General features: G+C 41.8%; 1 protein-coding gene across 1 annotated transcript in view; it reads right to left on the reverse strand.

Moving 5' to 3' along the window:
• Positions 1-14,198, reverse strand: part of LOC140496317 (rifampicin phosphotransferase-like) — a 184,754-nt gene that overhangs the window by 115,430 nt on the left and 55,126 nt on the right. Inside the window, exons 4-5 of the mRNA XM_072595918.1 lie at positions 9,924-9,992; positions 1,243-1,356 (exon numbers count right to left, since the gene is read on the reverse strand). Of these exons, the coding sequence (XP_072452019.1) occupies positions 1,243-1,356; positions 9,924-9,992 (183 nt within the window). The remainder of the gene's footprint in view (positions 1-1,242; positions 1,357-9,923; positions 9,993-14,198) is intronic.

Below are 14,198 nucleotides of genomic sequence, written 5' to 3' on the forward strand. Positions count from 1 at the left end.
TAGACAATCTGTAAGAAGGTTGGCTGGCGGATTTCAGCTTCAAACATGTTTGTGATTACTCTTTCTTACAGGGTGGCACACATGGAACCAACTAAGCTGAACAAAGTGACCCAATGGCTAGTTAAAAAAGTAAATTCCCAGTCCTAATCTGAGCTCTGTTGAAGCTATATTTTCTTTATTCAGATGTCTATAAGTGTTTTATTCTGATATTTATGATACTTCAAGCATCTTTTCTAACAGCATGCAGGCAAATGGTTAAAAACTTATAATTTTTTCAAATCTGTTAAAATGACATGGGAATTGAACATCATGCATAGTTTCCAAAGGAGTACAGATCCCAACTCAATTAAGCAGGGAGTGATACAAAGTACAGTAACATCCTTCCAAATTACCAATGTAATTGTGAATTAACCATAAAAATTTATGCCATTCTGTTTTATTTAAAATAAATCACTCTGAAATTGCCAAGGCTTCGGTTCTGCCAAGTTGTGGAGATGGTGGCATCATGCAATGTTGGCAGTCTGACTTAAACAGGAACTCCAGCAATCCTTGTTTCCTTACCAGCAGACTCCCCAGCTCCAGCTCACCATTAAAAATTTAGGATGGTAGTTAAACAGAAAACTTAACAGCTCGTTCTCCCCCCTGCTCTTTCAATTCTGCAATTGTATTGCCCATTATCTGTTTGGGAAAAAAATACAAACAGTACTAAAATCGTTCAAGAAACATCAGATTCGGTATTAATGATTGTTAATCTTACAGATAAACATGAAACCAACATAACAGAACTATCACCAACAGCTATCTCAAAAGGCACAGAAGCAACTATTGCACTTTGGCATCATGCCTGATTCTGTTCCAAAAGGTAAAACAAATTTTGCTACTCATGACAGTGATGTGTGCAAAGGAAAATGTATTAAACCAGACAATATTCAAGAATCAGCAACAGCAGAACATACCTTGGGTAAACACGCAAGACCCACCCAGGATCTAAAAACTGCTAAACAGTGAAGTTTGAAAGAAGTATAAACAGGGATAAAATGTTCCTCGATTAAATTACTGAAACTATATTATGATAGGATCGATTTCAATTAATGAGAATCAGGTGTGCAAGTGATTAAAATTCAGGCAAATTAGTTACTTCACTCATTTGCTTTTCCCAAGCACATCTACTGCAAAGACAAGCTTCCAGTTCTTGTTTATATATGTAAGAATATTCCCCACTGAAAAACCAATTCTACTTACTTTGTCAGCTTATCAAAGAAAGCTTTACTCCATTTCTCTTGAGCAATGCCTTGAGCAATTGCACTGGCATGAAGATCTGTGTCAAAGTCAAACACTGTGGAAAAGGCAGTCCAGCTGAGGAGAAAGAAACAAAGAAGGAACAATTTGGTTACGTTTGCTGAGTTGATAGAAATGTTTTTTTTCACAGATTCACGGACCTCTATGAATAACTGAACAAATAACTAGACCGTTTGGTTCACTGCTCACAAGCTTACTGGTAAATGAGAAGTAACGGGTTCAAACCACATTCCAGGACTTGAGGACACAGTCAAAACTAATACTACAGACTGGTGCTGAGTGACAGGTATGCTTTTGGAGGATCAGTCATTTAATGATGATTTAAGCACAATTTCATTTGACTGTTCCAGGGGTTTGTGGACACTAAAAAACAGAAAGTTCTCTTGGTTCTGAGTGACATACCACCCTCAGATAACAGCCAAAAGAAAAATCCTCTCTTGGGTCTCACAGGATCTATGTACAAAATGACTGTTATTTCTAAAAGATGCTGCAAGTGCAAGTGTTTCAACAGAATTTAGAGAGGAAATTAGACATAACATATTTCTGGTTAAGTTGGCTTAATTCTGAGGATTTTACAAGACACAGAAACATGCCATGATCAAAGTTTGTGAGAAGATTTGTAGCTCGGGTGCTCGTTGCTGTGGTTCTGTTCGCCGAGCGGGGAATTTGTGTTGCAGACGTTTCGTCCCCTGTCTAGGTGACATCCTCAGTGCTTGGGAGCCTCCGGTGAAGCGCTTCGGTGTTGTTTCCTCCGGCATTTATAGTGGTTTGTATCTGTCGCTTCCAGTTGTCAGTTCCAGCTGTCCATTGCAGTGGTCGGTATATTGGGTCCAGGTCGATGTGCTTACTGATTGAATCTGTGGATGAATGCCATACCTCTAGGAATTCCCTGGCTGTTCTATGTTTGGCTTGTCCTATAATAGTAGTGTTGTCCCAGTCGAACTCATGTTACTTGTCATCTGTGTGTGTGGCTACTAAGGATAGCTGGTCGTGTCGTTTTGTGGCTAGTTGGTGTTCATGGATATAGATCGTTAGCTGTCTTCCTGTTTGTCCTATAGTGTTTTGTGCAGTCCTTGCATGGGATTTTGTACACTGTTGGTTTTGCTCATGCTGGGTATCGGGTCCTTTGTCCTGGTGAGTTATTGTCTGAGTGTGGCTGTTGGTTTGTGTGCTGTTATGAGTCCTAGTGGTTGCAGTAGTCTGGCTGTCAGTTCAGAAATGTTCTTGATGTATGGTAACGTGGCTAGTCCTCTGGATTGCGGCATGTCCTCATTCCGTTGTAAGGTGGGGCAGGACCCAAAGAGATATTGAGAAAATAGATATGTCTGAGGGTGGAACAGTTGAGAAGAGGAACAAGTCGAACAGTCAAGGCGGGCAAGAACATTGCAGAGAACAAGGCAAGACTGATAAATTAAACTGCATTTATTCCAATGCAAGAGGCCTAAAGCATGGTGAACTCAGGGCATGGTTGGGAATATGGAACTCAGATATCAAAGCAATTACAGAAATGTGGCTTAGGGAAGGGCAGGATTGCCAACTTAATATTCCAGGGTAGAAAGGATAGAAAGGAGGTGAGGGGAGGGGGGGGGGGGCAAGAGAGAAGGGGAAGTGATGCTTTTGCTTAGGGAAAACATTACAGCCAAACCTAGCAAGGATATTCCTGGGAATAAGTCCAATAACGTTATTTGAGTAGAAATGAGAAATAAGAAAGGGATGATCACCTTATTGGGCTTGTACTATAGAACCCCGCCAAATAGTCAGTGAGAATTTAAGAAGCAAACTTATAAGGTGATCTCGGATGTCTGTATGAATGATAGCATTGCTGATGACACTAAGTTCAGTAGAGTTGTTTGCAGATGACACTAAGATCTAGTGTTGTGGATAGTGATGAACCAAATTGTAGTTTACAGAGGGACAGAGATAAGCTGCAGAGCTGGGCTGAGAGGTGGCAAATGGAGTTTAATGCAGACAAATGTGAGGTAATTCACTTTGGAAGGAGTAACAGGAATGCAGAGTACTGGGCTAATGGTAAAATTCTTGGTAGTGTAGCAGAGCAGAGGAATCTCAGTATCCAGGTACATAAGTATCCTGAAAGTTACCACCCAGATTGATAGGGTTCAGAAGGCCTATGGTATGTTAGCTTTTATTGGTAGAGGGATTGAGTTTTGGAACCATGAGGTCATGCTACAGATGTACAAAACTCTGGTGCAGCCACACATGGGTGTACTGCGTACAGTTCTGGTCACTGCATTATGGGAAGGATATGGGAGCTTGAAAGAGGGTTCAGAGGAGATTCACTAGGATGTTGCCTGGTATGGAGGGAAGGTCTTACGAGGAAAGGCTGAGGGATTTGAGTCTATTTTTGTTGGAGAGAAGGAGGTTGAGAGGTGACTTAATTGAGGCATATATGATAATCCAGAGGGTTATATAGGGTGGACAGGGAGAGCCTTTTTCCTCAGATGGCGATGGCAAGCACGAGGGGATATAACTTTAAATTGAGAGTGATAGATATAGGACAGATGTCAGAGGTAGTTTCTTTACTGAGAGGGTAGTAGGAGCATGGACCAGTACTGCCTGTAATAGTAGACTCGCCAACTTTATGGGCGTTTAAATGGTCATTGGATAGGCATATGGACGGGAGTGGAAAAGTGTAGGTTAGATTGGCTTCACAGGTCAGCGCAACATTGCAGGCCAAAGGGCCCATATGCGCTGTAATGTGCTCTGTTCTATGTTCTATGTTTATTAAAATGGTAGGGGATTTTAACTTTCCAAACATAGTCTGAGACTGTCATAGTAGTATGGGCTTAGATAAAGAGGAATTTGTTTAGAGTATATGAGAAAATTTTCTAATTCAGAATGTGGTCTGAAAGTTAAAGTACTAAATTGGAGTAAGGCTAACTTTGATGGTATTAGGCAAGAACTTGAAAACGTTGATTGGGAGAGGCTATTTACAGATTAAAGGGACAGTTTGAAAATAGGAGGCCTTCAAAAATGAGATAGTGAGAGTCCAGAGACAGCATGTTCCTACTACTGTGAAGGGCAAAGCTGGTAAATATAGGGAATGCTGGATGACTAGTGTAATTGAGACTCTCATTAAGAAAGAAAAGGAGGCATATGGCAGGTATAGACTACAGGGATCGAGTGAATCCCTTGAGGAGTATAGGATAATAGGAGTATCTTCAAAAGGGACATCAGGATAGGAAAAAGGAGACATGAAATAGGTTTGGCAAATATGTTAAAAGGAATCTAAATAGAGATTCTAGAAACACATTAAGGGCAAAAGTGTAAATAGGGAGAGAGTAGGGCCCCCGAAAGATCAAGAAGGCCCCATCTATGTGTGGAACCACAGGAAATGGGGGAGATACTAAACACCATTTGTGACACCACATCTGCATCTGAAGAGCTAGGCTCTTGGCCTGAATGTGCTCAATGGGGGCAAAACCTGTGTAAGGACTGTATGTTCCCAAAAAGTCATAGTGGGCTACCTCTCCAATGTGAGCTGGAGCTGGTCATTGCTCAGGCTGCAGATCATCAAAAGGAGCTCTGTGTTCTCGTACCCTCAGTGAAGGAAAGCAATTCATTTTTCTGTAAGGCCAACCAAGCAATCCCCATTTTTTTTGTTTTGGCAGTGATGCCCTTCAGCAGTAACAGCAAATGACAGAGGCTGGCCATTTCCATTTGCAGCTTCCATTTTGGAGCCTCCCAGTTCAATGTGCTGTGTAGAGGTTAACGTCATGTCCATGCTGAAAGACTGCCAACCTGGTGAGAGGCCACTCTGCCACTGACCAAATGCTGATGGTTCAAGAAAGTGGCCCTAAACAGGGCACTTAATTGGCCTCTGCTTCAAGTCACAATATGGCTGAGCTACTATCCTAACACTGGTGCTCCCAGCAACTTATCAACGTCCCCACTCTACATCCTAGCTCACCACTCGGAGAATAGTAAAATCTTACTCTGAGTATTGACTGCATATCTTCTGGACCTTCTGTGTACATGTCTCGTGGGTATCGAGGTTTTACTTACTCCCTTCCACCTCCTCAACCATGCCCTCATGAGCTCCCATCATTATAACCTCAATGCTGTTGCATGCTTTTGCCCAATGACCCCTACCCTGACTGAGTTGTACCACTTATTCAGTATTTTTCTGCATTGGAGTGAGTTTTCCAAGGATCTCCACATCTGCTCCAGCCACTATGCATCTTCACTTTAAAAGGTGCAGGCTGGATTTAAATTGTGTTCATTTCTTCATTGCAAAGCCAGCATTTGCTGCCCATATCTAACTGTTCTTCGACTGAAAGATTTGCTTGGCTATTTTAGAGGGGAGCTAAGAGTCAAACACATTGCTGTGGGTTTTGAGTCACATGTAGTCACACAGGCCAGTTAATGTGGCAGATTTCCTTTTGCACAGAGCATAAGCAATTCTATCGCTTGTGTTCGGCTCTCACAACTTTTGTCACTCCTTCTGAACATTAAACTCTCAACAGCTTAGCCAGTGCTGGCTGCATATAATTTTTTTTTAATTCATTTGTGGGACTTGGGTGTTGCTGGCTCTCCAGCATTGCTAGCCCTTCCCTATTTGCCCTTAAGAAGGTGGTGGCTTCTTGAATCGCTGCACTCCACTTGCTGTGGGTTGACCCACAATGTTGGTAGGGAGGGAATTCCAGGATTTTGACCCAATAATTGTGAGAAAATGGCAGTGTATTTCCAAGTCAGGGTGGTGAGTGGCTTGGAGGGGAACTTGCAGGTGGTGTTCCCCAAGTACCTGCTGTATCATTCTAATGGGCAAGCTGCATAAAGTTGGCATACGTTCTGAATCACATTGCATTACATTCTTTATCCAGCTCAAACTTTGTTTACGGAAGCAAAACAATTTAGCCTCTTTTGTGATTTTTTTTGTCATCTGCAGTCAATTCCCTGTTCTGAAAGGGAGAAACTTAACCTGTAGTATCCTTTTCCTTGGCCAGTTGAATGAGTTTTAATTTTCGGTATCTTAGAAAGGAATAAACATCGTGAGTTCCAAGGACGTTCTATTATTCCAGATTTGCCACTGAGTGGTTTGGGTACATAAAAACTAGCTGCTTTTGATTTGACAACTGTTTTTAATTAGTTGATATTATGACATAAAGTAACACAAAGCACAATTTTCCATGGTTATGCGTCACTGTTTACTTTCTCTGCAAGCTTATTTCTCAGAAATCTCCAAAGCCAGTGCAGCTTTCTTATTCTCTTGCTATTTATTTTCTGCTAGTTTATGTCCCTCCTCTCATTCAAAAAAAGTACATAAGAAGGATCAAGGATAGAATTCACAGTCACATGTTGCAGCCAACCTGGGTTTTTTGAGGAAAGATTGTCTTTAACTAACTTATCAGAGTTTTGCTGAAAAAGGTAACACAGAGGGTCATGTTGCACTTGGACTTCTAAAAGACATTTTACACAGGGCCACACAACTTGAAAGTAAACTTAAAGCTCTTGGAATGAAAGAGACAACAACACGCAAGCAATAATGGCTGAGAGACAGGGAAACAGGCAGTAATGGTTAATGGATATTTTTTGGTCTGGAGGAGCAGGGTTGGGAGTCTTGCATTTCCTGATATACAGGGGACAATTTCAAACGTCGTAGATGAATCAAAACTTGGATATTTGAGAGGAGGACAGTGCAGAATTTCAAAAGGCCATTGACAAGTTGGTGAAATGGACAATCAGTGATAGATGAAATTCAATGTGGAAAATGTGGGGTGATATATTTTGGCAGGAAAAGCATGGAGTGACAGAATTAAATAAACGGTAAAGTGTATGCAGAAACAGAAAGATAAGTATGTATGTACGACAGGATCACTGGAAGTGCCAGGACAGGTACCGAGAGCAGTTCATAAGGAAGCAGTATCCTAGGCTTTATTCATAGGAGCATAGAGTACAAGAGGAAGGAGGTTATGTGGAACTTGTATAAGAAACTAGTCAGACCTCATCTTGAGTCTTGTGTAGAATTCTGGGTGCCACACTGCGGGAAGGATGCAAATACACTGGAGTTTTACCAAAATGGTTTCAGGGATGAGTAACTGCAGTTAGGAAGACTGACTGACTGGCGGAGTTGGAACTGCTTTCCATGAACAGGAGAAAACTGAAACGAAATGTGATCAAGTTTACAGAACCATGAGCGAAACTGTTCGCACTTGTAAAAGGACCAAGAATAAGAAGGCACAGATTTGAAGTAATTTGCAAAAGAATCAGATGCAATGTGAGAAAATAAGTATTTCACTCTGCGAGGCTTGAATGCACTGCCTGGAAGTGTGTTGGAGAGAGGTTCAATCACAGCATTCAAGAGGGCATTCGTTAATGATTTGAACAAAAACAATATGCCGAGTTACCAGGAAAATGCAGGAGAATGGACTAATTCCTAATTTGCATCAGAGAGACAGTGCAAACATAGAATCATAGAATACTTATAGTGTGGAAGCAAACCATTTTATCCATCAAGTCCACACCGACCCTTTAAAGATCATCCCACCCAGACCCACCCTCCACCCTAATCCTGTAACCTTGCATTTTCCATGGCTAACCCACCCAGCCTGCACATTCCTGGATACTAAGGAGCATGATGGGCTAAATAGCCTCTTTCAATACAATAACAATTCTGTGAGTCTTTGAGAAGGCCAGCAACTATAAACTAGTCATTTTAACCTCAGTGGTGGGGAAGCTTTCAGGAATGGCTTCTCTGGGACTAGATTAACAGCCCAGTAATTAATTAAGGAAAGCCAGTGTGGATTGGTTACGGTTATGTTTCACTAACCTGATTGAGTTTTTTTTTAAGATGACTGAGAGAGCTGATGATAATTACATGGTGGTTGTAATGTAGGTGGATTTCCAAACTATGTTTTACACAGTGCCACTTGCAAAATTAAAGTCCATGCAATAAAAGGGAGAACAGCAACAGGATATAAAATTGGCTGATTGACAGGAAACAGGGAGTAGAGATGAATGGATAACATTGTACTAGAGCACAGTATAGGCCAGGTTCCTCAGGGTTTTGCACTTCTTTTCTTGATATATATCAATGACCTAGATGTGGGTGTACAGGGCTCAGCTGCAAAATTTGGAGGTGGCAGAGAACTTGGGAAGTATTGTTATCAGAGAGAAGGACGGTAATAGACATCAAGGTGGCATGGACAGGCTGATAGAATGGAGAGATATGGGGCAGATGAACTTTAATGCAGCAAAGTATGAAAAGATCTCACATGTGGTTGGAAGAACAAGGAAAGACACTATAAGATGCAATACAATGCTAAGTGGGTGCAGGAGCAGTGGAACCAGTGGGTAAGTGTGCACAACCAATAACTGTAATGATGAAGGTTGAGAAATTGGTTATGCTCACTCCTCATTATCCATTGATTCACTACCTGCCATGGATCCACACACTTGCAAAGTTGGGCATGGACCCACTTTTCTCAGGATTCTGCGTTTATAAATAGAAGCTAAGTGTACAAAAGCAGGCAGTTTATGGTGATAAAGGCAAAATATTGTGTACGCCAGAGATAGGAAATAAAACCAAAGTGCTGGAAAAACTCAGCAAGTCTTGCAGCGTTGGTAGAGAGAGAAATAGAATTAATGTTTTGAGTCCAATATGGGTCTTCTTCAAAATTCTTGACTTTTATGGTTCAACCTCAACTGGCACACCCTTGTCTAATTTTGAGCATGACAATGAGGATCCAGCAACCATTTATGAGTACGTTGTCAAGAATGAGGAACTTCAGTTCAATGGATGATTTGAAGAAACAAGGATTGCTTTTCTTAGAAGGAAAGCAGAGAAGAGATTTGCAAATGTTCAAAATCATGGGAGTTCTGGGCAGACTGAAGTGGGAGAAACTGTTCCCACAGTATAAGGCTGGAAAACTGACAGCACCAATATACAGTGAATGACAAAGCAGCTAAATGTTACAAGAGGAAAAACATTTTTTTTAATATCGTTAAGATCTGGAGTACACTGCCTGAGTGTGTGCTGCGGGCAAATTTATTTGTGGATTTAAAATGCATGGGATAATTACCTGAAGAGAAGAATTTTACAGATCAATGGGGCAACAGAAAGGGAGAGGGTCAGGAGGAGCTTCTCTTGCAGAGAGCAAGTACAGATAAGATAAACCAAAATAATTCTGAATGTAATTATTTGATGATTTTATTTTAAGATTCCATGAAAAGGCATTGGTTTATTTATGTGGGTTAGTTCAATGACCATTAATCTGATTCCAAATGTGGAACTCCCTTTGTTATTAATTACTCGGATTAATGTTGGCTGTTCTTGTGAAGGGTTGTGGCATGCAATTGCTGCACTTACTTCATGCAAATATTTCCACTTAGAATCATCTGTTAGTCATTAGGAACAAGTTGCCTGCTGTTACCTCTCTCACCCACGAGAACTATAGTAAAAACAGCACTGGACTAGAAACTCAATTCACACCAAGAGTCAAATCTGAAACTTCTGAGCAAGGATTTTTCAACTACCTGCTGCATAGATTAGAGAAGTCACTGCAAACATGTCATTGGGCTCAAGCCCTGAACTGCACATGTCAAAGTTGTTTCGGGAATGTCAAATATCTTTCAAACCAACCTGTCTGTTAATTTCCAAAACTTACATAAAAGTAAACTTGACGTGCAGAAGCTCCTCTTCCTCATCAGTCCACTTATCTTTGTATGGACCCCTTCTAAAGAATGGAAATATAAAATGAGATAAGTAAATTCTAGACAGTGCTTGTGATTTATCACATAGAAAAATAGAAATTGTCGGAGAAGATCAGCAGGTCTGCTAACATCAGCAGGTCTGCTAACAGGAAACAGAGTTATTTTTTCAAGTCCAGTAACCCTCTTTAGAACTTGTTACTAATAATTGTTTCACAAGTATCTCTAATAGAAAGACTGCAACAAGGTGATCTTTCAGTAAGGATTAATCGAGATCAGTCTCACCAATAGTAAGATGATTTGCAAACAATTCAAGTCTGTGCTCTCATACTAATGTAGAAGCAATAATCAAACAAGCAGATATCATATTTTACATCTTACTCACTCAATGCTGGGAATACAATGATTTCAATTTCAGGAAAAAAAATTGTTTTCAAATCCAAATTAGCATTACACTAATGCTCTTAGTCAAAATACTTTGTCTTGTTGCTTGTAAAACATTTGCATAATGTGCTTAAAATTACAAAACTTCCCACGGTGTAACTCAAGAACATAATCAAACATAATAATTACAAGTGATCAAAGGAAATAGTTGTTCAAAAGAATTGTTAAACAAAGGTAGAGAGGTTTCCAGTGAAGCATCCATGACTCATGCAGCTAAAAGAATGTTAGTCAGTGCTCATATGATTAGCACTGAGATGCATAAGACACTAGAACTGGAGGAGTTCAGCAATTGCAGAGGGTTACATATCTTGACGAGAATACAGAAATAGGAAGGGCACTGTACTGACGATCACATTCAGAGAGTGTCATGTATGTTAGCAATGCAAACACTTGTTGGCGCGACTTATGATGAACTCTTCATTGAATTTAAAAAGAACTTTGTTTCTCAATCTAACAGAATATTTTTTTAAAAATAACCTTAAAGCACTTCAATGAGAATTCTGAAGAAAGTAATCCTTTCATTTCTGATTACAGGAGTTACATTAGACTGTATCAGCCCCATCCAGCCAACTAAGGCATGAATTAGTTTCTGACATGCAGGCGGATATTTCCAATGGATCGTATGTCAACACCCAAATCCACTTTCTAGTTACATGTCTTTCCTAGTCCTGCACAACTAAACGCAACATTACATGAAATGAAGAACTCTCTGAAAGGCCTCTTTGGTGCAGCGATAATGCCTATCTCTGAGATAAAAGGCCTGGGTTCAAGTCCCTCCTGCTCCAGAGTGTGTAATAACATCTTACAGTAGGTGATTGGAGACAATATATATGCAAAGTGTAGGAACGTATTCTCCAGTATTACAAAACCTTAGATGAACTTTAACTGAAAGTTGGGTCACTATCCCTCAGGAATTCTGTATTTGTACCTGCAGCAGTGGATATAACTATAGGATGGGGCAGTTCTCAGGTTCACAGCCTTGCTGTTTATTCCATGAATCATGTACATAGCTGTTGCGGTTGCACCCCATTTTAATTATTGAAAAATCTTTTACGCTTCTGGTTGCACTTCAGCCTTGATCTTTGGACATCTGCTGTGGGGTGGTGTGGTCAAATCAGAGGACTTCCCCGTGGGTCTGTTCCTTGTTCGAAAAGTGTGGTGCTGGAAAAGCATAGCAGGTCAAGGCATCGTCTGCGGAGCAGAAGAATCGATGTTTTGGGCATAAGCACTTCATCAGGAATGCTCCTGGGCCAGGCCAAGATGTTCATTAGAAGAGGAGAAAGTGAGGACTGCAGATGCTGGAGATTAGAGTCAAAAGGTGTGGTGCCGGAAAAGCACAGTCGGTCAGACAACATCTGAGGAGCAGCAGAGTCGATGTTTCAGGCATAATGTCATTCCTGATGAAAAGCTTTTGCTCAAAACATCGACTCTCCTGCTCCTCGAATGCTGCCTGACCATCTGCTTTGCCAGCACCACACTTTTGGACTCTGGCCATTAATAGATCCAGGCAGTGGAGGGTGTCGGAGTTACCAACTGTTTGTCCGCAGCTATGTTTGTGTCAGGGTATCCTTTGAGAAGGAGCAAGCAGTGTCCTTCAATACTCTCCATGTTTTTGAAAAATATTGAACACCACAGAGCGGGCAGGGTGCCTTGTCTCCGAACTCCATTTTGATTGGGACCCTTCTCCTCTCCCTCATCTTTACTGGTCTGCATTGACCTTGTCAGCCATTGCACGTGATATGATTTATTGGAAAACATGTGTGATTTAGTGGTAGTAGATAATAGGTTAAAAAGTACCACAGGCAGTTTGGTGGTGGGAAAAACAAAAACAGCTGTTGAGTTACTTGTGATAACACATGTAGATTAAAAATAAATAAAAATGAAAGGAAGAGCTTTCCTGTTGCAATGACAGTGTCTGTATCTCTCAATCAGGATGTCTGAGATCAAGTCGCATCTGCAACAGACATGTGTAATAACATCTCTGAAAAGGCTGATTGTTTAAGAAAATATATAACTCCCTGCAAGCACTTTTTCAAGAGGTATTTTGAAGCATTCAAATGAATCCTTTGTGGTCATCGGTGTCTTTTAGACTTTGCATGTTTGTTACCTGTCACATATTATTTCAGTTTAGATTAATTGGTGGATTATTTCTCTAGGTTCTCTCTGCAAATGGACAATGTTTGGAGTTTTTTTTTGCAGGTTTCCCATACTTGATTCTTTTGCCTGTTCAAATGTTCTTCAGTCTATTTCAGTATAGATTCCAATCACAGTGGGGACTTCCACTAGTGACTGAATTAAGGCCGCATTTAAGTAAACATCACAATGCCAATTCTCCTGCAGCAAAACAAAGCGTGGGTAACAAATTCTCTATATGGTAATCTTGTAAAATAATGGGCATTACAAATTCAATGAATGGCCATGGGTTAGCAACATCCCACAACCCACACATCTTTTCTCAATAAGGTAAAAACTTGGACTGCAGATGCTGGAAACCAGATTCTGGATTAGTGGTGCTGGAAGAGCACAGCAGTTCAGGCAGCATCCAAGTAGCTTCGAAATCGATGTTTCGGGCAAAAGCCCTTCATCAGGAATAAAGGCAGTGAGCCTAAAGCATGGAGAGATAAGCTAGAGGAGGGTGGGGGTGGGGAGAAAGTAGCATAGAGTACAAGGGGTGAGTGGGGGAGGGGATGAAGGTGATAGGTCAAGGAGGAGAGGGTGGAGTGGATAGGTGGAAAAGAAGATAGGCAGGTAGGACAAGTCCGGACAAGTCATGGGGACAGTTACTGAGCTGGAAGTTTAGAACTAGGGTGAGGTGGGGGAAGGGGAAATGAGGAAACTATTGAAGTCCACATTGATGCCCTGGGGTTGAAGTGTTCCGAGGTGGAAGATGAGGCGCCCAGTCTCCCCAATGTAGAGTAGACCGCATCGGGAGCAACGGATACACTAAATGATATTAGTGGATATGCAAGTAAAACTTTGATGCATGTGGAAAGCTCCTTGGATAGAGGTGAGGGAGGAGGTGCGGGCGCAGGGTTTACAGTTCCTGCAGTGGCAGGGGAGAGTGCCAGGATTGGAGGGTGGGTTGTTTGGGGGCGTGGACCTGACCAGGTAGTGGCGGAGGGAATGGTCTTTGCGGAAGGTGGAAAGGGGTGGGGAGGGAAATATATCCCTGGTCGTGGGGTCTGTTTGGAGGTGGCGGAAATGTCGGCGGATGATTTGGTTTATGCGAAGGTTGGTAGGGTGGAAGGTGAGCAGCAGGGGCGTTCTGTCCTTGCTACGGTTGGAGGGATGGGGACTGAGGGCGGAGGTGCGGGATGTGGACGAGATGCGTTGGAGGGCATCTTTAACCACGTGAGAAGGGAAATTGCAGTCTCTAAAGAAGGAGGCCATCCGGTGTGTTCTGTGGTGGAACTGGTCCTCCTGGGAGCAGATCCGGCGGAGACGGAGGAATTGGGAATACGGGATGGCATTTTTGCAAGAGGTAGGGTGGGAAGAGGTGTAATCCAGGTAGCTGTGGGAGTCGGTGGGTTTGTAAAAAATGTCAGTGTCAAGTCGGTCGTCATTAATGGAGATGGAGAGGTCCAGGAAGGGGAGGGAGGTGTCAGAGATGGTCCAGGTAAATTGAAGGTCAGGGTGGAATGTGTTGGTGAAGTTGATGAATTGCTCAACCTCCTCGTGGGAGCACGAGGTGGCGCCAATGCAGTCATCAATGTAGCGGAGGAAGAGGTGGGGAGTGGTGCCGGTGTAATTACAGAAGATCAACTGCTCTACGTAGCCAACAAAGAGAC

This window comes from Chiloscyllium punctatum, chromosome 26 (genome assembly GCF_047496795.1).
Source record: "Chiloscyllium punctatum isolate Juve2018m chromosome 26, sChiPun1.3, whole genome shotgun sequence".
Classification (NCBI taxonomy): domain Eukaryota; kingdom Metazoa; phylum Chordata; class Chondrichthyes; order Orectolobiformes; family Hemiscylliidae; genus Chiloscyllium; species Chiloscyllium punctatum.